This window comes from Lepisma saccharinum, chromosome 14, assembly GCF_977018435.1.
Source record: "Lepisma saccharinum chromosome 14, izLepSacc3.1, whole genome shotgun sequence".
Classification (NCBI taxonomy): Eukaryota; Metazoa; Arthropoda; class Insecta; order Zygentoma; family Lepismatidae; genus Lepisma; species Lepisma saccharinum.
In genome coordinates, this window is record NC_139242.1 from 55,687,326 (window position 1) to 55,714,351 (window position 27,026).

At 39.4% G+C, this 27,026-nt stretch overlaps 1 protein-coding gene across 2 annotated transcripts in view; it reads left to right on the forward strand.

Annotated features, from left to right (window-relative positions):
- LOC145998910 (uncharacterized) overlaps nt 1-26,776 on the forward strand; it is a 45,637-nt gene extending 18,861 nt beyond the window's left edge. The window contains exons 2-4 of one of the 2 annotated variants that reach the window (XM_083135665.1): nt 1,811-1,970; nt 17,628-17,741; nt 22,825-26,776. In XM_083135665.1, coding sequence (XP_082991791.1) covers nt 1,898-1,970; nt 17,628-17,741; nt 22,825-24,362 — 1,725 coding nt within the window. In that variant the 5' untranslated portion in view covers nt 1,811-1,897 and the 3' untranslated portion in view covers nt 24,363-26,776. Of the gene's footprint in view, nt 1-1,748; nt 1,971-17,627; nt 17,742-22,824 lie in introns of those variants that run through there. The other variant, XM_083135664.1, reaches the window with a different exon arrangement.
- Nucleotides 26,777-27,026: the final 250 nt, after the last annotated feature.

The following is a 27,026-nucleotide window of genomic DNA, read 5'->3' on the forward strand; positions in this document are numbered from 1 at the left end:
TGATAACATTTACACGTAATCTAGAAACACTTAGCATATTTACAATCTAAGAAAACCTAAATTCATACACAAAAAGAGCTATCGAGCTAGTAACGCCGAAAACTTGACCGAATTTCTATCGACCAATTTCAAACTTAACGTCCATCCCCCCCCCCCAAAGTCGTTCATCAAAATCCCCCCCCAAAAGAATTGTTCATCATACCCCCCACACAAATATAGTTTGAATAAACACGCAGTAATTAATTTTTGTTTGATTGTCGATAATTTGATTTCATTTTTAAAAGGCTGTGTACAACGAAAACTGACAGTATTTTACAATTATCCAGTCAGTTGGTAGCACAGGAACACATGTAAACGAAACAAATCATTCCTGAAATCATCCAACATTAAATGTCAAGCCCGCATGTCGGAAGTTCCGAGCCGACTCAGGAACTACCACAAATAGAAGACCAGACATTGTTTACCACTGGCCGAGATGCCAACAATCGATAGGTGAGTGACATTCGAAACTTTTCATTGCTGTTGAAAATAAAAGACTAAAGAAAGAAAAAGCACGGCTCACTTTCATGTTTGCTAACATAAAACGTGCAAAACTGCTCATGCTCACTGCCATTGTTAGTGTACTGAACCTTATTTTTAACGACCCCTTTCCAAAATGATTGTAAAGGATAAGAGGTTATGTTTCATTTCAAGTACATCGCCGCGACCACCCACAGATAGGTAGAAAAACTGTACATAATAGCCATAACTAAAAATTAATAACAAGTCAAACGAAACGACCGCCCCCCCCCCCAATTTTTGTGTGAAGATAGATAGAATTAGTAGCTAAACTATAAAATGTTGTCCCCGCCAAAATTTCCCATGACGCAGGCGCGTCATGAATTCCCCTTGTAGGCACCCCTGAGGCCTGAACCTACCTACATGTTTCTTGTAAACACTTTAATACATGTAAAATATCAGCACTATGCCATGAAAACTTAAGTGGAAAACAGCATGCTGTTGTCTCGGCTCTGTGAGGATGGCCAGTTGCAGATTGTTGCCCTTCTTTAATCCACAAGGCTGCATTCTTTTCGGTAGGGAAATCTTTGACGATTGGACAAATAATAGAGACGATTTTTTTGAATTGTGTTTGTTACATATTTAACAAATGCTATACTGTACACACGTTTAATTCCATTTTCTTTGAGGGGGGGATAAAATCATTCCTGGCAGGGATAAAAATAATTGTTTGTGAGGGGGAAATCTCCGGCATTCCCCCCCCCCCTCCGTTAATTCGCACACTGGTATATACACACACCATTTATATTAATATGATCTTTTGTTCAAGTATTCACTCGTACAGTGCGATGCACAAGTTTTGTTCGGCAAATTGTCATGACCATTCATTTTTGTCTTGCATGCTATGTGTGGAATAGATTTTTAAGTATGTTGGTGCAGAGGCTGTTATAGAGTCTTGTTTGTTGGTTCATTTCTTGAAACTCTCAATGAATAAAACAAAGCTCTGTAGCATGATCATGAGCGACAGTTTGCTTGGTAATACGTGTGCTTTATTGTTAATTGTTTTTTTTCTTTTCTGCCACTTTTGGCTTATCGCGAAGATGAGGATGAGTGACGAAAACAATCAACCTCAAACTTACCACATCGTATGCGTTATGATAATTTTACTACGGTTGGCAACACTGGCGGGACGAGCACGTTTCCGCCTATTATTAGCTGTGGCAAGACCTTGCATGTTGCGCTCTGCCAGTTTTCCTTCTGCTCGTGTGCAGAGCTGCTTCGTCGCATGAATAATGCCCTGTTTTTGTTCCAGAGGGCGATTCTTCCTTCACGTGACTTTTCCGCAGGTCACAGGAACTTTTGACCTGTCCCAGGTGGGGTGCCTCAGTTTGTGCAGGAGATGGGGAGGAGCAGGATTGCCAAGTGTGTTTACATTCTGTGCTTCTTCCTCGCCGTCTTGATTGCTGCCCTAGGTGAGTTGCTTCCTGTTGAGTAGTCTGTATAAAACACTTACCCAAGTGGCCTACTTAGGCAGGTGGCGAGGTTGCAGTTTCTTTTTTATCATTGTTAGGCAGTGTTACATTTTTCTTTAACACGTCTTACCATCATCTTCTTTTCAAAGAAAGCTATGTTAAATGGGATATTACAACCAACCCGTCCTCAAATTTATCCAAAAGCTCTATTTATGATCATTTTGGTGCTTAATTTACCCATGTGGAAACAGTTGCAATCTTTGCTTGATTGACTAAGGTGCATGTTTAAAGAAATGATTGTGTGAGCTTTACAACCGAAATGGTTATTTCAGACATGGGCGTCACCACAAATTTTTGTAGGGGGTCAGGCCATTTATAAAATTTGAATAGTAGAAGTATTAATAATAATAATTATTATGCAATAATAACTATTATAAAGTAATAAAAATAAACCAATTCTATTTCAGTTATTGTTAATAATATTATATTCTTGGGAAGACTTAACTTGATCTACTAAATGAGTGAATATCTAACAGAGTTTCATTATATTTGACATTTCATACAGTTTGTTGCACGTTAATAAATGCGTTATTGTATTTTTGTAACTTTTGCTCACCTCGTTCAAGGAACAGGAGCTAGGAGGAAATTTTACTCATAAAGTTTGTTGTTTGACTTCTCGCATAAAACTCTAATTTTTGTAATTTTCAAAACTGTGGAACAATTATTCTTTGGATTAAGTGGTAGAATACGAAAAATATCATAACCTGTATTTTACACTCGAATTTTTCAATCTAACACAGTTTTCAACTTTCGTTATTATTTTCGAATACCAACTACCTGAATTTTATTTTTGTTGTTAACAATAAAAATGACAAGCTTATCTGATCTTTTGTAACTTGAAATCCAGGGGATGGGGTGTCGACGGACCGGTTGAACCCATCCAGACTCCCAGGATATCAGAGAAATAGAATTTATTACTAACATTCGTGATCTATCAGAAGGGACTTCATAGAGGTTAAATGTCTCCCTTGGCAAGAATTTTAAAGGATTAACTGGTAAAAAGAAATGAAAAAAACTCCCATTTTAAAATTCCTGCAACGTCAGTTAATTAATTCTTCTTCTCTGTAGAACCACTACTGGCAAGAGTCGTCTTGGTTATATCCAGTTCTCGAAGTAAGGGGTGGATGATATCCTTGTAGGTAGCAAAATTCTTGCAAAGCATCCCCTAGCTGTATGATTGTCACCATGCTAAAGCACAGGAGCATTCCCCATTTGTGGCACGTATCTAGAAATATATTTCGGGGGGGGGGGGTGTCCAAACCAAGTGTCCCAGAACAATAATAATGTTTAAATTAAAACAATTACATCATAATCAAATTACATATTAATTAAAATATGTAAATTTATTAATATTGCATTTTTCTTACATGAATACTTAGAGAGATGGTATAAGAATATAAATATAACAGCATACAGTGATGGACAAAAGTAATCATACAGTGGAACTGAAAGGAAGAAAGGACGAATTTCAGCAGGTAGGAAAACAATAAGTCAAAACTGTTAATGCTTTACCATGTATGCACCAAACGATATATTGACAACAAAAATAAATATCAGATGCTGCTTGTAGAAAAATAAAATACAAAACATTCTCAATACCCGCTTCTTTGGCTGGACAAAAGTATTCATACACCAACATAAAAGTTCACTTTGAAGAAAAGAAAGAAACAAATACCATGTCGTCAAAATTTAGTATGCATTCCTCTGTTATGGAGAACAGCTGTCAGTCTCTTTTGCATAGAATGAACAAGAGGCGTGGTTATTTCAGATGTAATATTGTGCCAGTCATGCAAAATGACCTCTTTCAGTCTATTCTTGCTTGTTATGTCATGTTTTCGGAGTCTGGTTTCCAAATGGCTCCAAAGATGTTCAATGGGGTTAAGGTCGGGGGACCGAAGTATAGTTTTGAGTGTGTGGGGAGTATTATAAAACAACCAAAGGCGGACAATCTCAACTGTATGTGTAGGGTCGTTGTCCTGCTGGAAGTAAAAATCATTTCCAAGACCCAAATTATCGATACTCTGCTGCAAATTGTTCTTCAGAATATCCAAATAGACAAATCTATCCATAGTTCCTTCAATAAAGACGAGTTCTCCAACACCTGAGGCTGACATACAGCCCCAGACCATAACGCCACCACCTTCATGTTTAACTGTAGCCAAGGGATTGCGAGGCTCAAGCTCAGTATTGGGCTTTCTCCACACCAAAATTCTATCATCATTATGGATAATAATTTACTGTCGTCCGTAAACAACACTTTATCCCAGAAGTCCAAACGTTTACTCACATACTCCTTTGCAAATGTTAATCTGGCCTTCTTGTTCTTCTTACCGATGTATGGCTTCTAGATGATACGGTCCAGATATGGCTACAAGGCTTGGTCTTCACGGCCAAGAAGAAGAAAAAATCACAAGCAGATATATTCTGTGTAATGCTTGATATCATGGGTTCAATGTATTTTGTATGTTTCGGACATAACGTCCAGTGAATATTAAATATGTTAATTGTTTACCGTCTGGTTATTAATCCACATTACCAAGTTCTTCACCCCGAACCCTATCAATTTGGCGCTGCGGACAGTGAACAGAAGATTTGAAGGATTCTAATCATATCGGCACGGGATTATAACAAGTAAGATTTCTGTAGCAAATCAACAAGACGGTCTTACATGTAACGTTTAAGTTTGCTAATTTTCTAAAAGCAAGTTTCAGTTACACATCGTAACTTTTATATTTTCCAGTTATTTCTATTACTTAATGTAATTTGAAGTTTCGATAACATGGCTCTCAACATTACATTCAGCGAATTTGCTGAAGAAAATGAAGATATCGAGAGTTATTTCATGCGTTTTGATCAACTCTGCCTTGCACAGAATGTGGCAAATGAAAGAAAAGCAGCAGTTCTATTAGCAGTCATTGGTCCTAAGGCTTTCCAAGTTCTTCGCAATATTACGGCTCCTGAAATGCCATGTAATCTAACATATGCTGTCATTCACGACAAAATGGTTCAGCACTTCAGGCCCAAAACCAACAAGTTTACAGAGAGGTTCAAGTTTCGAAAATGTATTCAATCCCAAGGAGAATCAGTTACTCAATTCGTAGTGAGAATCAAACAACAAGCAGCCAAATGTATGTATGAGCAGTATTTAGATGAGGCACTTGTTGAACAATTTCTTGTTGGTGTACAATCTGACAGTACTCGGAAAAGATTATTATCTGAAAGTGATCTTTCCTTTGCTAAATGTCAAGAAATTGCTTTACATTGTGAATTATTAGAACGAGAAATTAAATTATTCTCGAATAAGTGCAATGCAGATTCTGTAACTTTTGCCACCAACTCAAGAAATTTGACGCGGATGAATCCAGATCGTCAAACAGACCCTTCAACGAGTTCACACTCGGGCGAAACGAGGCAGAAGAGCTACAATCAACCTCAGAACTCAACTGCTACCAAGCAAAATCCTCACTCCCAGTGCGGCAACTGCACAAAGAATCACTCACAAGGTCTATGCCCGGCAAGAAACGCAATCTGTAGCTACTGCAAACGACAAGGCCATTGGAATATACGATGCAGAAAGAAGCTGAAAGATAGAGCCGTGAATAGAACGTCCAGTTCAACCTCACGGAGCACAACATCCGATGAGTTGTCTACGTTCAGCTTCAACCATCTCAACACTGATGCGCTCAGTCATCATTCCACTCTGGTTACTTCTACTCAACACATTTTGGAGCACCAAATCAGTTCGGATAGCTTCATAATAAATCTCCAAATCAATAAGTGTATTGTTAAATGTGAAGTAGATACTGGGTCTGCTGTTACTCTTTTCAACGAGAAGTATTTTGATCAGTTGTTTCCACACTATGTTAAATCTAATTCCAGCCTACGATTACGAGGTGTAAACGAAGGATATGTACGTGTTACAGCACAAACATCCGTCAAACTATACTTAGACAATAAGGATTATACTTTACCTGTCTTTCTCTGTCAGGAGAAACTTTTATATCCATTGATCGGTCGTACATGGTTGGACATTATTCAACCATCTTGGAGGCGATTATTAGTTACAGCCAGTGTTCTTTCAACTAACACAGTACAAGGTACTATTACTAACGCTGGTGCCGACGACCTAAGGCGAGAAATTTCTTGTAGATACGAGAAAATCTTTGATGGTGATTTGTCCAAGCCCATTACACCTTATTTGGTCGATATACCACTAAGATCCAACTCTGCACCGATATTTCGTAGACATTACGAAGTTCCTTACGGTATTCGAGACCGTGTTCAGGATTCTATTCAAAATCTAGTGAAAGTAGGGTTATGGGAACCGGTCGAATATTCTGATTGGGCCTCACCACTTGTCGTTGTTACCAAGAAAGATGGCTCACTTCGTCTCTGCACTGACTTCTCAGGAACTGTGAATAAAATGACTGAAAACGTCAAGTTTCCCATTGCTAGAGTCGAGGATATTTTCTCTAAGTTGACCAGGTGTAAATACTTTACGGTAATTGACCTTCAAATGGCTTACGGACAGTTGGAACTTTCTGAAGCTGCCAAACGCATCACTGTCGTCAACACACCTTGGGGCTTATATAAACCTCACAGACTACCTTTTGGCATAAACATAAGTGGAGATCTGTTTCAAATGGTCCTAGCGAAGATACTAGATGACATTCCCGGAGTTTCCTTCTACTTTGATGACGTCATCATCGGAGGTGAAACTTTGCAAGAATGCTTCACACGCACGTGTGATGTCCTGAATCGTCTGGCCAAACACAATGTCAAAGCGAGCGCCAGCAAAAGCCAATTCCTAACCTCATCTATCGAGTACCTAGGATACAAGATTGACGTCACTGGTATACGGCCGTCAGACAAGAACTTGGAGGCCGTCCTAAATTCTCCACCACCTCAAGACAAATCACAATTACGTTCCTTCATCGGGATGATCAACTTTCATCGAAAGTTTGTACCGAACTTAGCTTCGAAACTTCATTTTTTGCTTTCTTTACTCAAGAAAAACGTCTCTTGGAACTGGGACGATAACTGTCAACACGAGTTCGACAACATCATGGCGGAACTTCGACAGGTAAATCCTATTGTACCTTTCGACCCAACAAAGCCAGTTGTACTTATCACTGATGGATCTCCTTTCGGCTGTGGCGCACAATTGTGTCATCGAGTTGATAGCGGTTTACAGACCATCGCCTGCTCTTCTACCACCTTCAGTGAGACGGAGCGGAGATACTCCCAGGTAGAGAGAGAAGCTCTAGCCATAGTTCACGGAATCAAGCGATTTCACAAATTCTTACTCGGATCCAAGTTCGAGATTGTTACAGACGCACGTGCTGTAAAGTTTATCTTTTCTCCGGATCGAGCCATTTCGAAACATTCATCCAATAGATTGATGAGATGGGCTCTACTTTTATCTTCATACCAATATAATATAATTCATTCCAGCAAGGTAGAAGTAGCTGACATGCTAAGCAGGTTGCCTACGCAAACACGTGACACAATACCAGCTGGAGAAGAAGAACTTCATGCATATTTCGGGTCCATTGAAGACGCTATAACTCCTCTTTCTCGAGACGCAATACAGAACGCCACTTCAGAAGACCCACTGCTCTCATTAGTTGTGTCCTGTGTAGTAAATGGTTGGCCAGATCAACTCGACACGTCTACCGAACGGAAGAAGCTCGCACCTTTCTTCGAAAGAAGAGCTCACCTTACGTACGAGCAGGGAACGCTCATGTGGTCGGGTAGACTTATCATTCCTACAGTTAAACGGAATGAAGTTCTTAGAGCTTTACACGATGGACACATAGGTTCAACTCGTATGAAAGAGTTGTGTCTATCCAGATTTTGGTGGCCAGGCATGTCAGCAGAGATTACGGATTTTGTAGCGAGCTGCAATACATGCCGAGCTAATGCTCCTAAGGTCCGCAACGGACCCGATTCTTCATGGCCTCTCGCTTCGTACGTGAACGAGAGATGGCATATAGACCACTTTTTCTTTGCAGGGCGTAAGTTCCTACTGATAGTAGACGCCTTCAGCAAGTGGACAGAAGTATGGCCTGTACACACATTGGACACAAAGGAAACGATCCGCTGGCTTATGCAATCTTGCGCCACGCTAGGGATACCAAATACTATCGTATCCGACAACGGCCCAACGTTCACTTCTCTCGAATTTCGTAACTTCTGTCTTAAGAATGGCATCAAACATGTTACTTCACCGCCTTATCACAGCCCTAGCAACGGGTTAGCCGAACGATACGTTCGTACTGTCAAAACCGCTCTTGTCAAGCTTATAACTGACAAACCCAATCTGAGCACGCTTGAACTTGATATGGGGATCGCCAACCTTCTTTTCATCCTTCGGAACACGCGACTGGGTGGAAAAGGAAGCCTGCCATCACTTTCGGTCTTGAAACACCGACCCAGATTTTGGTGGGAACCAAACAATCTGCCTCTGTCGAGTGAATCTCCGTTCAAGCCGAGGAAGTCAGCAAAGTTTCAGAACGATTCTTCATCGAGATATGGTACTTTCGCCATCAACTCAGCAGTTTGGGTTCAATCACCTAAGCACGGTACTCCAAATTACATCCCAGGAGTTGTCATTCGTCGAATTGGGGATAGTATCCTCTACGAGATAATGTTGGAAGATGGAATCAAACGAGTGGTACATCCCAGGTGGTTGAAGAGACGTGTTTCACGTGACACTGCAGATGAGGACGACTTCAACGTTACAATACCAAATAGAAATTCAACAAACCCCGGTGGAACAGTACCAGAACCTACCCCAGGTAGAGCCGGATACCCAGGACCAGGTCCTAGCACACCTCACTCGTCTCCGAGAAGGTCTACCAGGATTCGCCGTCCACCAGATCGATACGGTCATCAGCATACCTGATTTTTTTTTATGGAACACCTGGAGGGATGATACGGTCCAGATATGGCTACAAGGCTTGGTCTTCACGGCCAAGAAGAAGAAAAAATCACAAGCAGATATATTCTGTGTAATGCTTGATATCATGGGTTCAATGTATTTTGTATGTTTCGGACATAACGTCCAGTGAATATTAAATATGTTAATTGTTTACCGTCTGGTTATTAATCCACATTACCAAGTTCTTCACCCCGAACCCTATCAGTCGTCCGTAAACAACACTTTATCCCAGAAGTCCAAACGTTTACTCACATACTCCTTTGCAAATGTTAATCTGGCCTTCTTGTTCTTCTTACCGATGTATGGCTTCCTTCTAGGTACCCTGCTCGGTTGAAAAGCCTTCTAATACTTCTTGAGGACACTTGTTTTCCCAGGTGTTCGTGAACATGTGCCGACACTGCTGACGATGTTAATTTTTGGGTTTTCCTTGATCATTCTCAACAGTCTGTTTCTCTCTCGAAGTAAGTTTCTGAGGACGCCCAGCCCTTTCCCTATTTATCAGCACTTTTGTGTCTTTATATCGTTTGATGACACTTTGCACAGTCGCACGACTTCTCCCAACTATGTCTGCGATTTCAGAATATGATTTCTTATTGTGGAATAATGATATCATAATTCTCCTCTCTTCGATCGTGGTTTCCTTCCCTTTGCGGCCCATTTGACTTCCTGCAGCATGCCAACACCAAACCAACCACTTCCTTACACAGGTGCAAGTGCAGTAAACACACATCTGGCATTGAATGATGGAAACGGTTGTTTCACGAACTGTTTTGGGGGTTTATAACCTGGCGTATGAATACTTATGACCATCCAGAAAGCAGTTTATCTAAGGATTATCCACATTTCTCACGACTATTTCAATTGTATGCACACAATTGCTTTGCGTTTCTATTCTTGCCATTCCAATGGAGCATATGTGCTACAGACTTGACTTGCCTTTACGGTCTTCTTTGTATAATAACATGTTTTATTCAGACAATGTCTTTGTATGAATACTTACGTATGTCCATGACTGTACATTTACTATCTAGTTTCCGTGTACTTAAGATCGCCAAGGAATGTCAAATAGATAAATAATTGAATATTTATTGTATAATAAAAAAGGATATTCCTGATTAATATTTATGCATATTATCATGAGTAGTAGTGTGCATAAATTTGCTTTAGTACTGCCCTTCATAGCAGTATGATCCCAAATAATAATCCTTGTCTTCCAAGTCCATAGGGAGTAAATAACCATCGATTACAGTACAACATATGCTAAAAAGTACATTTTCATGGATCCCCCCTTAAATACGTCCTTGCCCCAGTTAACCAAGGCTCGACCAAGTATCTCCCTGACGCGCTGTGCTATCACTAGTGTACGCAGGATTTTTTTTTGAGAGAGGCTGGGCATGTTACACACTATACGAGTAAAATATTCTGTAATTACCACTCCTAACCTTCGTTTTAAAAGTTGTTCAAAGACAAAACTTGTAATTGAGGTCATTTTAAGAGGGATTGCACCACTTTATATATATATATATATATATAAAGTAATTTATTTCTTTCATTTGAAAATTTTGATTTACAAAACTTGTGGAGGAGGTGTAGCCCCTCAGCTCTCCCCTGCGGACGTCAGTGTTTGCTATCAATAAAAATGGATCTGCCTCCACGAGCACCTTCTATTCATGATTCCAGCTCTGACATCTGGCAACAGAGTTTAGAACTACTCTTTGCGGATGCATGTTTCACCATGTGGACACAAATTGACAAAACAGAAAAAGTACAGTAATCAGTGGCGGCGATTTGGGGGGCAGTTGCCCCCGCACCATGGTAAACCTTATCTACCAATAGAGAGAAAATTGTCCTTGCTCCCCCCTCCCCAGTTAGTACCTTGCTCCCCCCTCCAGTTTTGGAACCCAATCGCCACCACTGACAGTAATGGGCCTGGTCAAAGCAAACTATTGTAGGTGGCAGCAGCCCTGTTGTGTCCCCACGCTTTTGATCGGCATTTGTTCTCCCATTTAAATACATGGGGAATTTGATGCTGAAGGTGCTGCTATTACATTAAATTGCAAGTTTAATTTAATCTTAACCTCAGAAATGATGTCTGAACATGATAGTTGAATAATCAGTGCTGTAAGAGTAAGACTTTTGAAAAGACGATCGTCAACAACAGAAAAGATACCGGTACTCAAAGAAGCCTTAAAATTTGCACAGCGCTCTTTTACGTCACTTGCAATTTTCACAATTTAAGTGATCTATTGTTGAGAATCCGGTCAAGAATAATGCATAATAATTCCGCGCGACTGTACTTTTATTTTTATAGTTGTTTTTAATAACTGACTTTTTTTCACGTGATATTATACTTTTTCACGTAGCTAGTAAATATGGTCCTTTGTTTTATATACACACATTTATCGTCAAGAATAGTTATTACAAAAAATATTTTTTGTTCTGTTTCATGTCTCGCAACCTCTAGGGCTATCTTATTTACAGGAATTATAATTTTAAAATTGTTGTTACCAAGAAAAAGAAGGACGAAAATACGAGGGGAGAATATCTGCTTAATACAATGAAAACATACGTTAATATAAAATTATCGAATAGGGCATAATGTCAGTCATATTGTATAATAATATATATCATGCGTTTACGCCAGAGACGCAACCACGAATTTTTGTCTGGGGGGGAAGTATAGAACAACAACAACAACAACAATAATAACAACAATAATGATTATTATTATTATAGTAGTAATAGTAGTAGTATCAAAAACGTTATTATCCTCATAAATTACGCAAAGAGGGGGTAGAAGTCTGTGCTAAAGCATTTGTTTGGAACAAACGATTTGAAATATTTTTTCAACACCGTCAATTTCACATTAATGGAAAACAAGCACACAAACTGTATTTTTGAATGGCAGAAAATGTATGTTAAATGCATTCCGTAGATGATAATTTTTGTACATATAACATGTATAACTTTTATGTCTTACACATGCAACATGGAGCGACATAAAATAAGAAAATATAATGCAATATGCTAACATTAATCGTGTACGTATTGAAAGTTTATTCAATACATATATACACAACACATTATTTAAATACATTACATTACAGAAAACAACTATGTTGCGAGCGAAGGGAACAAGAAAATTTTTAGATCCAATTTTTGCAATTTGTAACAATATTGATTTAATAGGGCACAAATAATTTCACTGGACGCCATGGCATTATACATCTTTTTCGATTTAGATCGCTCGGCATCCGTGGCCGACTCCCGCTGTTCCTTAGCTAAGGTTCTAAACTTGACGAAACCGAGAAAAGTAGGTTTTGCGAGCGAAACGACCAACAAAATTTTAGGAAATGCATTTTATTTGCATAAAATTTGAAATCGAAGGGGACAATTCTCCTCTGTGCCATCCCTGCAGGTGCCCTTAGCTGTCAATGCTTTGGCCCCCCCTCGATTTGACTTCCGTCGGAGATTGCGCCACTGGTTTACGCACTTAATATATTTTATCTTTATAATTTTGCGACTGTCTTCGATTCCGTTGAATTACACATGCCCGCAACCAGAAAAAAAAGCAAAGCATAGTGTAAACATTTAAATTTTTGTATTTTCGGCCCATGGCAGCTAGAGACGACCCAAATGACATCAAGTTTAGTGTTCTTGGTGCATAAACGTACTATATTTAGCTCATTTTCGCAACCATTCCGTTGCGCTTTAATATATTAATTCTTAGGTTCAGGAGAATGTAATTTTCGGAAACTTATGACTGGCTATATAATCTTTAAGCTTTGCTAAACCCATTTTTATTATCGGTTTACACGAGAAGTTCTTACTTTCATTGAAAGTAACGTTTGAATTGCCATCCCATCGTGCTCCAATGTAAAGCTTAGGGCAACCAAATGACGAACGGAATTTTTTTGGGACATGACAGGGGTGGCGCCGCCACCGGAAAAGTTTGACAATGAACAGCCCCATTATTGAGCAAGCAGTAGTGGCGATTGGGTGCCAAAAGTGAGGAACAATGAAAGAACAGAAGGCCCACCTGAAAATATTATTCAAACCTTGAACCCCTGAACCAAATTCTCTCGCTACGCCACTGTTTCTGTTTGCCACGATTGCTCCTAAGTCCACTGACCAGTCACAGGCGTTGTTATCTTTCATGAAGGGTCAAGCTCACGTCGTAAATTATTTAGTTATGACACCTATGATAACACAATCGTGGTCTTTGCTTCGAAATCGAGAAAACCACACACTTGAGAAAGCTGCACACTAACGGACTAGGACCCATATTTGTATTTATTTCCGTTGTACAGGCACCGGCAAAAAAAATTGGACACGTAGATCCTGAAATACTAGCTTCCCTGCAAGGTGTTGTGTGTTGCCTAACTCTTCGGCGGTGGTAGAAGTTGCCATTGGAAAGTTGATATTAAAATTGACTTATCGCCGTAGAGTTATGCAACACAGATAACGCCTTGCAGGGAAGTGAGTCCCAATTTTATTCCCGGTCACTGTACATACAGTCAACGAATTTAGTCTTACTGTAATTTATACAGCACAATTTTGATAAACTTATTTCAATATTTTGTAAAATTAATTAGAATAGTTTTGACTTTTACTAAGAAAAATTAAAAACTAGTTACAAGAAGTAAGAGGAAATTCTACTAAAGAACAATTGAATAATGTCGGTGGAACTGTACCTTTGACAAAAGTGCTGTAATCGAATTACGGCGCTACTGAAGCGAGTGTAGAGTAGGATGCGTAAGTATTACCAAGCAAAGTATCCATCACCATGTTTATTCTCTTTGTTTTACGCACTGAGATCTTCAGGGTTTGGAACAAAACTCCAAGTAAGCTGTTGATAACCTTTGCAGCTGCGTACGTAAAAATACATTCCTTAAAAACACGTAGAATGCAAGAGAAAAATAAATAAAAATAATCATGGCCAATTTGCCGAGCAATACTTATGCATCTCACTGTACAAGCCACTTTTGTATATTATACACGTGAGAAAGTGTGGTGACACCGACAAAAGTGAAGGCACATTTTTTTTTATTATGTTGATAATTCAAATGAATGTGTGTTGATTAGGGTTGAGCCCATACCGATGTATCGGTATCGGCCGATACCAGTTGTATCGGTATCGGTAAACATCGGCTCAATTTTTTTCACCGATACCATTGTCCTTGAGCCGCTAGAACCGCGGCTAAGAGCAACATTTGTTCTCTTTTCAAAAGTTCGTTCATCCTTTCTTGTGGCAGATTGGAAAGCCAGTGCAAGAAGTTCCGGAAGTAGTTTTCCGGACAAACTCGTACCCTCTTGGGAAGCAAATGATTGACAAGATCAAAGGCATAGGCAAAGTGAAAGCTGCGACCAAACTTCTGGAATGAATGTAACTTCCTGGTAAAGTCTGTGTGGAAATAAAATAAATGATTCATTTCCAATGGATCATATTAGTGGTGACGTCACAGCAGACGACAAACCAGGATTTGAGTCTAAGCAACGGGCAAACGTGTATTCTTCCTATCCATCTCAATGGGATTTTAACCCGGAAGGGGTAGCTATTGTGACAGCAGTTATGAAGCAAAATACATCAATGTAAAGATGATATTTCGGAGAATACGACTATATGTCTCACATACCTTACAGAGAATAAGGTAAAGAATAACCGGACTAAGAAAATCATGCATTTTTTATACAAAAGTTTGACATTCCAGTTTCGAGCACAGCTGAAGCCGGCCCGAAGCTCACCCGATCTCAAGTCGGTCACGCTGCCGCTATGGATGATGGGAAACCAGCAGATTCAGTGACTGAAGCGACGGCGCCAATTGGCTACTTTTCCGGATCGGTTTCCGTTTTGAGCGTTACGATTATTAAAGTTAACTTTTGCAATGGGAAACTCAATGGATTTCGATAGGGAAAAAAAACAACACATTTGTTGTTTAGACTCAGTTCCAGCTCTTCGTCTGCTGTGACGTCACACTAATACGGCCAAACTCCTGGGGTAAGAAAGAAGGACACTTGTAAGACCAGCATTACTCTAATGCTGGCCTGTTTCAGGGTCAGATGTAGCGGAGTACCAAAAAGCACTTTCTTGGGAAAGAGGTGTGAGGGCTTCTGTGGAATTCGTTTTGTTTTATCTACATTCAAGCAGGGAGGGAGCGTTGTGGATTCTACAATTTCTTATCGTACTCTTCCCTTATGTCTTTTATGCGAGTGTTGATACTTGATTTATTGCAAATTACAGAGAATCATAGCAAAGTATAAACAGAGTCGGTCAGATAAGCGTTATTTCAATAGTAACAATTCACCGATAATTTTGTGTAACTGCAACAGTTTAAAAAGTCTTGCAACATTTAAAAAAAACAATTCCTTGCATCCTCTGGATCTAGAGAGAAGTTCACATGAAAAAAATACCAAATGTCACAAGAGGATTGATTTGCTTTATTTTACTTCGGTTCTTGTGCCACTTTTGGCTAATTTGCGAAGATGGGGATGAGTGATGACATGATGAATTTGATGAATGGACACTCAAAAGGATCCATGCCGGGATTCGAACCCAGAACCTCTGGCGTCGTAGCGCGATGTGCTAACCACTCCGCCACGGGGCCCGGCTAAATATCACAGGACATTTTATTGTTACAATGCTACATTAGAATGATTTGGAAGTAGTTTAAAGTCATTAAAGAAATGTGATGTGATGAGTTAGTATGACTCGCTTAAACTAGCTTTTGTTGTTTGAAATTGGAATTATACAAGTATCGGTGTCGGTTCAAAGTGGCATCGTCTCAGCCCTGGTGTTGATGCGCAGTTTTTTATCATGAGCTTATAACTGAAATTATGCTGTGTTTTCATTGAGCGTTCAAACTTCTTTTACTTAGCCCACGAAGTTTTTACGATTGATAAGCAAGGCTGGAAGTCTGTGTGTGTGTGTGTGTGTAGTGAGTGAGGTAACAGCTATTTGAGACATACGTTGTAGAAATTAATTTAGACCGAAAGAAGTCTAAAGAACTAGAATAATTAGGCCTGCTTGAACTTGGATTAGTGGTGCAGTACTTTCTCACCTGCTAGTTTTCGCCTCACACGATATTCTTTACCTTACTTGTTGGTAGACTTTTTTGTTCCCAAAAGGCATTGTGCAAGAGCAGACAAGCTAAAAGGGTGGACAAGCGACTTGAGGAAGAACGTCGTAGGAGAATAGCTAATGACTTTTTCCACAATTGCCAAAATTAAAGGTTTAAGAATGAAAAGAAAATAAGCTATAAATTGGTAATCAAGGTGCACTCAGCATGCCTTTTAACGAACTCTGGATGGGAGTGTATTTACGTATGAGATTCGCATTATCATTGTTGGGCAATTGTATGACTGACATCTGTTGTGGATAAATTCCTAAATAGGTATCAATCAGACACGTAATCTCTTCACTTAGACTTTGCCAAAAAAATCCAACATTCAAAAACCACAGACAACTGCTTTTCCTGATCAAATTCACAGGCTATCTTCACATGACCAAGCATTCGCACAGTTTTTTTTACCACAGAATCGAGCAGTGTAGCAAGTTTAATTTAGAACACGGCCTAGTCTTCAAAACCAGCCTGGCATCCATCATGTCTAGTCTAGTAGCCAGTCCAGTAGGAAATACCGGGTGCGTCAAAAAATGTATACACACTTTGAACTGTCATAGAAAATTTATTTTCCTACCTACAAGGTTAAATTTCTGGGAAAAAGAAATTTTATGTTTCCCCAACAGGTGGCAGCAGAATCGTCGATCTAGCTGCGCAATCCAGTTAGTGGCAAGAGATTAACATCAACATGGCGGACGTACGTTCAATTCAAACTTAATGGAACTGTCAATAAGCATAATTGTGTGTACTTGGCTGAAGATAATCCCCACATTACTGTTGAAAAGGCTGTGGATTGCCTGGTTTAAATGTGTGGTGTGGTTTGTCTCCTAGGAGACTCATTGGTCCTTTCCGTTTTGAAGGTATTGTAACTGGAGAAAAAGTACCTAACAATGCTTTCTGATTCCATTTTCCCTGCCATTCGTGCAATGTACGGTAATGACAGGTTTTATTACCAACAAGATGGCGCCCCACCGCACTATCATAGGAATGTGCTAGCATACCTGGATCAAAATGTACCAGGCCAGTGGATAGGACGCAAGGGGCCAATCGAGTTTCCTGCACGCTCTCCAGACCTTACGCCGCTCGATTCTTTTTATGGGGCACAGTAAAAGATAAGGTGTACCGTCGTAAACCACGTAACCTGGACACACTTTGGGATGAGATTCAAGCGGTGTGTGCAGAAATCCCATTGGACACTTTGGTGCGAAGTACGGAATCAGTCGTGACTCGTACTCAGAAATGTATCGAAGCTGAAGGCAAACATTTTGAACATTTACTTTAACCACCATTTGAAACATTCAGTTTGACCAGAAAGTACACATATTTTTCAAATTGGACTGTAGCCTTTCTTTTCCCAGAAATTTAACCTTGTAGGTTTGAAAATAAATTTTCTATGGCAGTTCAAAGTGTGTATACATTTTTTTGACGCACCCGGTATAGTTATGTGACACCAGCTGCATCGTCATAGAGTTCCTTGTAGTAATATTACAGTAAAGTTTTCTTACGTGTATTAATTGTCTGCTTTTCTCGTTTCAGGTTTGATGCTTCTGCAGCACGAAGACGGGAGATCATCTACTGGATCTCAGCACCATATTGTTCTCCGTCAGAGGGTGGCCGAGGAACTAGCGGACGTCATCAGATTTCTCAGACGTAAGAAAGAAAAAATAATCATTCAAGGCCATACTGGCTGCGTTTTTTGCCCACTAGCTAGGCTGAGGTAGCTTCATATCCTGGATAAACTGAAGGGACAGCGACAGAATACTGTTTAATCTAACTGAAGTGCCGAGATTATTATTGGCGAGGAATGAAATCCCCCGATTTGCAAAGGGAATGGGGGAGATATTAAGAAAGGTGTACTCGTTACCACTGGCCGAGATGCCAACAATTGAAAAGCCCATGAAATTCGAATCTTTTCATTGCAGTTGAAATTAAAAGACTAAAGAAAGAAAAAGCACGGCTCTTTTTCATGTTTGCTAACAAAACGTGCAAAGCTGCTCAGGCTCACTGCCATTGTTAGTGTTCTGAATCAGCCTTATTCATAATACAAGGTGGGCACAAAGTCGCTTTCCCCAAATATTTGATTTCTTCATTTATTGGGGAAAGCGACTTTGTGCCCACCCTGTAGTTTGTCTGCTTGACCAGCCTTGTAATAATGCAAACTGCACGCACCTCCCCCCTTTGAAACCGATTCTAAAGGCATAAGAGGCGTTGTTTCATTTCAACCCAATTGCAGCGATCAACACAGGTAGAAAGAAAAAAACAATAACCATTACTAAAAATCGATAGCAAGTCAATGAAACTAAACGATCCCCCAAATTTTGTGTGAAGATATATAGAATTGGTAACAAAACTATAAAATTTTGTCCCCTCAAAAATTCCTCTGTGGGCTCCCCTGGTAGCGCAGACACCATAATCTCAGCACGGTTATTTCAGTTCACATTTCTATAACTAACTAACTAACTCACTCGCTAGCCTTCTTAAACCCGAAGGTTCATGGCTGCAGCAACACAGGCCTTCCATCTGTCCCTATCTGGAGCAAGATCTATATACAAATTATGTAACCTTCTCCACTCACCTGTCTCCTCATCCCTTTTAGGTCCAAATATTTTCCTAAGGATCTTATTTTCAAATACTCTCAATTTATGTTCCTCTTTCAATGTAAGGGACAAAGTTTCACACCCATATGATACTACAGGTAAAATTACTGTTTTGTATATTTTAACTTTTAGTTTCTTAGATATTAAACGAGAAGACAAAAGTTTATGAAGAGAGAAGTAACATGCATTTGCTGAATTAAGCCTAATTTTGCATTTCCTCTTTAATATAATTTTCACTTGTTAATATGACTCCTAAGTATTTGAATTTGGAAACTGGTTCAAACGAGTTGTTATCAATAATTAGATTTTGATTATTACCTAACACTTGGTTTCGGCCTGTAACCATATATTTAGTTTTCTCTTTGTTAACTTCCAAACCTATGTTTTAGCATTATTCTTAATTGTATTTATATCATCCCCTAATAAGTCTACATCATCTGCATATGCTAACAACTGAGTCACACGAAGGACTAAAATTAAATGGTGTGACATTTCTATAACATGTCTCCCAATGTAGACTGGAACGTATGATTCTAGAAATCTAGAAATATGTGTGTAACAATATGGTCGACCATGACATTCGAGACAAATATGCAGTATTTTGCCACATACATTTGCTGTCGTTTACACGAGATCCAGCAAGACAGTTGTGAAACGAGTAATCCGGAAGATAGCAACGCAACAGTAGATGTTGCAGGGGAAAAGCTACAGCCACAAAACACTATTTCGTCGTGTGAGAATCAGACGGACGTAACTTCAGTTTATCGAATGTACAGTAGAGAGGAAATAATGTATTAGGAATATATCTGAGTCAGTAAATTGGAGATACTGCTAAGGATGTGAAGTGGAGATACTGTATGTCTTATCTCACTCCAAACAGAGCTCTTCAGAGAAGTTTATTTAAAGAAAACCGAAAATTCCTCTGATTCTCATTCTACGATTTATCATAGCCGATAGGCTACTTTCGCTTAACCGATGTCCCTTGGAAAATGTTATCTTAGCGATATAATAATATTAACGAACATAACAAGGCAATATAGTCGGGAGATCCTCCCTGACTTGCCAAATTGTAATCACAACACACACACGCACCTTACGCTCACCCCCTTCCTCTGGTAAAGGTACAGGGCACATTCACATTGGCTGTGTATAATGCTGTTTCGAATCAATTACGGGTAACCCCCCGAAAATTGTTTGTATCCCACCCTATGAAGCACAAAAACACCCAAAATAAAATACCAGGTGTACTCCTGATGTACAGTGACAAAGTCGCGCAGGAGGCAAGGTTCTCAAAGGAATGACCTAAAATACTTGTCAGAATATTAGAGATGAAATTCACGTGTGGCAAACGCGTTTTTCGCTTAAAGAGAGCTTTTGGGATTGTGTGAAAAGAGTGGTTGCTGATTTTAGGAAAGTGTGAAGTCTGTGAATTCATTTTTGGAGAGTTCTTTGGTCAGAAATTTTAACCATGCTTTTTCCAAACAGAGAAAGATGTCAATGATCATTTTCAGTTCTCAGTGTGTGTGGACTGTTAAGACGAACACATTGTCTGGAATACGCTGGTAGATGGAGATTAGGAAATCGTTGTACGTAGAGTGAAACAAAATTTAACACTGTGCTCCATATATGTAAATCTCCTCTGCGTCTGCGAGCTAGTTGTTTATGACAAACTTTCAAATGTCATGAACGTGACGTGACGTTACGCCACCATGCCAGTTACGTAGGCATGCTTTGTTTCTTATGTCCTTGCATTCATTTTTTTAACTTTTATTTTTTACAATGCGTCCATGAGATACGTGAAGGCTATTGGCGATGTATCCCCAGTGAAGAGTACAGTGTGCACCCATGGGGTTTATAGCGACAGTGTTGCCGCATGGCGCGCAACAGAAGGTTGAAATGAACGGCTGTTGTTGTACACACAGACAATGAAAATTAATGAGGCACCGTTACGGTTTCATACGAGAGAGAAAAGTCTACGAAAAATCAATTGCGCTAAAAAACACGAATTTTGAAAGCAATTAAGAGGAACTAGTAAAATAATTATAAATATTTGAGTCCTCAGAATTCTAGAAATTCTCCTTGCAAAGGAGCAAGACAGTTCATTGCCTCGTTGAACACCCACGGAAGCCTATTTAACTTTTGCCTAGATTCCCGCCACCCCCCCTCTTTCCAACACGTGTTTGTAGCGACTGGCTGTTACATCCAGCCCCCCCCCCCCTCAAACGTAAAACACAAGAAACGAACACATCTTTGTAAGATAATCTGGTTTCTAAGAGAAGGGATAGAAAATTATAATATTGCGTTCCATACTCTTAGTGCATGTTCATTCTTTTCTCTTTGAACCAACGTCTGAAAAAAACAGTCTTATTATTCTTAACTCTTAATTTGGAATCGCCTGTAGTTTACCCTGCATTTCCGATGAGTGGCGTCAAGAATGACACCCCAGAATAGGTGGAGAAGGGGAGAGATATTTTACGGAGGGAAGTCATACTTCATATACCCCACATGCTCAGTACCATATTAAAAATGGCATATTCGGTCCAAAAGAGCATTTATTGAACCTGTTTTTCGTGAGTTGGAATTTTTATTTCAAACCCACTTTATGGTAGGTTAATCGGGTCTGGACCTACAGTTTAAAGTGGGATCCAAACCAGTATGTGCCTCCACCGGGCTGTTGTACTTTATGACAGCACCTGCCTTGCAATGAACTTTTTGCCTTAAATTTAGCCAACAAGGATAAATATAGATTACTACATGGGGGTGATAAAATCAACTATTTCAGGGATAAAAAATTGCCTCTGTGGCAAGGGTTACTTGGTGCTAGAGGAGTGGGGGTCCCCGGCATCCCCTCCTCATTAATTCGTACCCTTGTACAGTCAACAGCAAAGATAATATTAGGTAATCACTATTTTATGTAATGCAAGGAAAATCATCAGTAACACGCTAGTCGTTGCAATAAAAAACTTAATGGAAGAAGGAAAATTGATTCTCAAGTATCAAAGTCGTCGGTCCACAAAACCTTCTCGTTAAGTGGATACAGGCGTACAGTTAAATGGGTGTGGTATTGCCTCAGGAGTTATATAATTCCAGAAAGCATGCATTCCATGCCCATAAAAAAAATGGGCGATACTGCGTTTATCGGTATCGCCGTGGCAACAATCGTTGAGGTAGTGCCATAAGCGACTGTTTTTATAGCGAGCCATCAGCACCAGCTGCAGCACCTGCTGCTGTAGTGGCAGTCAGTTGTCATGCGTCATTTCCCGGTTCCCTCATTGTGCATACATGATTCCGAGCATGATTCCGAGGACCACATAAGCTCGCCGAAATTTGCCTAGGGAAGCCTAGTATGTTCAGGATCTAGAATTGGAGCAACTGATCTCTGATTCAAGGGCTCTCGCTTAGTCGAAAGGTTAATATTTCGATTTATGGCACAAGCTCTAGACGTAATATTAATGGCTGCTGCATATTGTGTGTTCAGTGTTATTCCATATGTTAAAACCACTGGCATTTTTAAAAGAAAGTAAAGAAAAATGTGTGTTTATGTTGGCTAATCCAGTAGGATCTGAACAACTGTTGAAATGTATCTCCACCCGTCATAGAACCAAGGACCCTTTTATGTGTGTGTGCTGGGAGAGGGAGTATATATCTGCTGTTGCAGAAACAAACATGCAGAAAAGAATGTTATGGAAAATTGAGATGAAAAAATACAACACTACAATGATGAAAGAGGAATCCAAGATCCTGAGTTCTGTTCTGTCTGTTTCTGACCAAACATAGCACATTCACAATATTTCTTTCTTGCAGAAAATTAGTGTCCAGGTCGTATTTACTGCTTTTAATACTCTGAAAATCAATACTTGAAGTATAAATTGTTTCCTCGTGTCTTAGGAGTATGTGGAGTGTCAGGTAAATTTCTCGTAGATGGCCTTTACCTGCATCCCTCCCAATTTGATCACTGCTGAATAGAAAATATGCTTAATTTATTACAAAACGTTCTTTGGATGACACTATATATTTTTTGTTGAAATGTTTAATATGAGGGAAATGACGTAAATATTGTAATGTCTTATCACTGTATTGTACAATATTGATTCTGGTCGACAGCTCTTGACTGTTTTACTGTTCTTTTGTTTCAGATGAGAAAAATGGAAGTACAGAAGATGCAGTTTCTAAGCTGAAGAACATTGCAACGTTACTAGACCCTAGAGTCCATGGCACGAAGGAGGAACCACATCGTACAACTAGAACGAAGAAGAAGAAAAGATCTGTCAAGGAACGAGCACCAATGAGTGACCTGGTGACTGTAGTGATAAATATTATTGACTTCAATGACTATCGTGTTTTGAGGTTCGATTCTCTGATAAATGAGATTGAAGCTCATTACCCGAACCTACCCCTCATCATTACGGCAGTGAACGACCTTTGGACGTCGAAACTCACTTCCAGGTATAGCAATGTTCAAGTGCTTACTTTTATGGAAAGCGTGCCATTGGGGGAGATCCTGAACGCATTGGTTGAGGAAGTAAGGACTCCGTACATGTTGTTGGCCATAGACATGGCTCATTTGAACAAACACTCTGGACTTGAGAGACAGGTTAGCATTCTTCGATCTGATAGGTCTCTTGGGGCCACCGGAGGAGCTACTCGAAACTTGACAGGGCATTGGAGTATAGGGTGCTTCCAGAATGACATTCTCAACTATTTTCTTAGGTTTCAGAAGGGTTATTCTTACGCTAGTGAGAGCTGCATGTACTGTGATCATCTTCAGGGACCCCTGCTGGTAAAAACCAGTGTTGTTCGTAAAGTGCCGTTCAGTGAGGAAGTGTCTCATGAAGTGATGCTCGTGGATTGGTTTCTCAGGTTGAAATTCTCTAACATTTACGTTTTGGGTTGTCCGGAAGTGATGTACCAAACGTACACCAGTCCAGAGTGGAGTGCGAACCGCGAGCACTGGAAGCAAATTGCTCAACAGTGGGAAGTGCAAGGGATATCCAGTCCGACTGGAGACGAGTTCAGGTTCTCTTGTGAAGAGATGAAGATTTCTTGCGACCCGTTCAAGTGGGTGCATTCGTACCTGCTTCCTGCGTGCTGCGACGCTCAAGCTCATGATGTTATGAGACTGTTCGAGTCATTCTCAGAGGAGCACAACGTCACGTACAGGATAGGGAGCGGGACCATGCTGAGCAGTGTCAAACTGCGCTCCTTCGCCCCTTGGGACATTGACGCCGATATCGACTTCCTCGGCGACGACTATCGGATATTCTATTGGTACTCTCGTGTGTTTACATCTAAAGGATTCCCAATGCAGTTTGTGTACGCTCCGCACAACGACGGAAGCTCCCTTATCAAACTATGGACGCCGGATATCTTCGTTGAAATGTACTCTAGGAAGCAAATCTGGCCTTCATTGCGTCCTGAAGAGCTGAAAGACTCGCCAACCAGGACGGAGTTTCTCGGTTTGTGGTTGAAGGCTTCCGAAAATCCAGGCCTCTACTGTCTCGACGTCTACCGTGCTGGCTATCTGAGGCACGCGCAGTCCTGGCGGTTCCTCAATATGTCCAGCAGCAGCGCGTCATACGCGGGTGCCCACTGGACAGTTTGCTCAACGCCTTACCACCATGCGTGCCTGGATCAGTACCCATCGGACGGCAACGAAATTTTTTTCTCCAGATAGCCAATGCAGAAATTTATTCAAAACACTCAATGTGAGGACACGAGGGCAATTTTTAGTGGTTTAATGTAAATGAGCATAAATTATAGCCTTTGTCAATTATTTTAGGGGGTGTCGAATTAAATTCTGAAAGTTGTGCTTTGTGAGTAAATTAATGAGCCTTACAATATTTTGCACCTAAGGGACGGGAGTTGTGATAATACTGGTAGCTTTTATATTGGAAATTCATATCCCAAGATCAATATGGTTTTAATACAATTCCTGCTTCTTTTTATCAATATCATTCCAAGAAATATAAGAAGAAAGATTGCAAGGATGTGACTGATTCTTTTTTCAATACACATTGATATCTTTCCCCATGTCTTCTCTTCAGACATCTCTATCAATTAAGATTGTGCGCCTTGATATTCTCACTTATCCAACCGATTTAATACATTCAGTGTGTACATTCTTAATGCTCAGCTTAATTGTAAACTGTTCCAATTGTGAGGAAAAGAGTTACTTAAATTCAACGGAATGTGTACAGTTTATATTTTCCTTTGGTGCTGCTGAAAAGATTGTCAACTCGTTTCATGCAGTTATCGCTTCAATTTTGGAATCTCGCATTACGTAAAAAAGGACTGTTGAACGTGGCAGTATGCAGTTCCCTACTAATGTAATTGCACCCTTGTGATAGAAATTCATTTTCTAATGTTGTTTAATGCAGTTCCTAAGTCCATTGTCTGCGTAGAAATATTTTCTCCTTCTGAACTAGGTACAAGTACTTACTCAACTACTAGTTTTCATAGAACTTTTAGTACACCTGTTTCTTCTCATAACATCGCGTGGAACAGAAATAAATTTCACCGTATCTGTCACGTGATTGAATTCGGGTTCTTATTGGTTGCTTCCAGAACGCAGTAGCAAATATATTGTAGTACCATCTGCTTGGCTGAAGGAAAGCAAGTTTAAGGAGGTTCATTTCTAGTCTTTTACGTAATTAGTCAGCCAATAGCGATCTTAAGTAGAAGTTCTGATCTTTAATTTGGCAATTTTGTTTGTAACATTAATTGAAAATGTAAGTTTGAAGTTAAGAGTTCATCGTAATTTATTTTAAACTACTGTGATTATCAACCAGGTCTTCCTGCTTTACTTTATGGGTGATCTTGTGACTGTCATTTGTTCAAAATCAATCAATTTGATTCTGATGTACTTTCTACGCTGGCAACATATGTCATTAGCACTGTTACCATCATTAAATGTATTCTTATTGGACAGACGAGAATATATTAATATCGTAGAACTCGTAAGTTGATGTTTTTGTGCTGTTTCGTTTATGAAAATTGATATCGATTTTACAAGTTTGTTGATAACAAGCAACAACTCAAGAAGAAATTAGGCTATATTACGTTTAGAAGCCGACTCACCATTTCGTCACCAAAGGTTCCTGGTTCGAGTCCCGGCCCGGGCATGGATGTCCCTTCCTGCCATAATCAATTTCATCCCAACCTCGAGAGCAAAGCTGGAGTGGCACATAACTGACCAACCCAAATTTCCAGTAAGAAATTGTGGATTGAAAGTGCTTTCGGAGTACAAGAAAGAATCATTTGGCTGTTCTTTGCAGCGGCTTACGACGAACGAAGTGTGTTTTGCTTGCTTGCACTCTCCGAAATGCTTTAGAAATAATAATAGTAGTAAAAATTCATGCCAGGTTCGTAATTGTTATTATTATTTCTGTGTACACAAAACACATGAGTATTTAAAATGTCAGATTAATTAGGAAGTTATAATTAAGAACTTCTCCAATATTACAATTCTGACCATGGTCAGTGTTCTATGAAATAATTATTCAAAAAAACATACCAGTCGTTAAATGCAAAAAATAACAGTTTTAAACGAAGTTAAAAGTAAAACGTAGCTTAAGGACAATTGTTTAAAAATAAAATAAAATTGCCCATAACGCAATATGTACTATAGGCCTATCAAATATTTACATATGAATGTCAAGTGCATGTAATAATACAACGTGTGAATGTATTATATGTGCATAACTTATGTATATCACACACAATTAATGACCTGTCAAAACCATTGCCGATTCTTTATTCCTGTGGGCACATCTTTAATTACCCGGCATGTCTATTGGTTCAAATGTCTTATGTCTGAAAATTTTCTAATCGTAAAACCTTAAAGTTTGATAATATACAGCACAATTACACACGAATTGAGCTGTTTCTTTCCCGTCAGTTGAAAAGTTTCATGTTCTATTTCTAAGTCGTTTATCTTGTAAGCGGGATGACATTTATGACAGTTTTTATTACTTTCATAAAATATATTTGTAATTATGTAATGAAACATTTGTAATTGTATTTATATACTCTTTCCTTGATTGTATATGAGAAACGCTGTGATATATTTTTAAGACAAATAAACAGAAAATATGCTATTTAATAAAAGAATATCAAGAATATATTTTTTCTTCAAAACATTTCTTTAATCCCAGATGCTAAAAAAACGAGAGTTACGTCAAATGAATTGAGAAGTTTGCAGTTTAAGAAAAACAAGCAAAAACGTCTGACCCAATATTAACACAAGCATTTTTTTGTTGGTTCTTGCGGAAGTTCGGACCATTGAAATTTCTTTTTTCATAAAAGGAGCCATGACTGATATCGTTATATCAGCGGAATG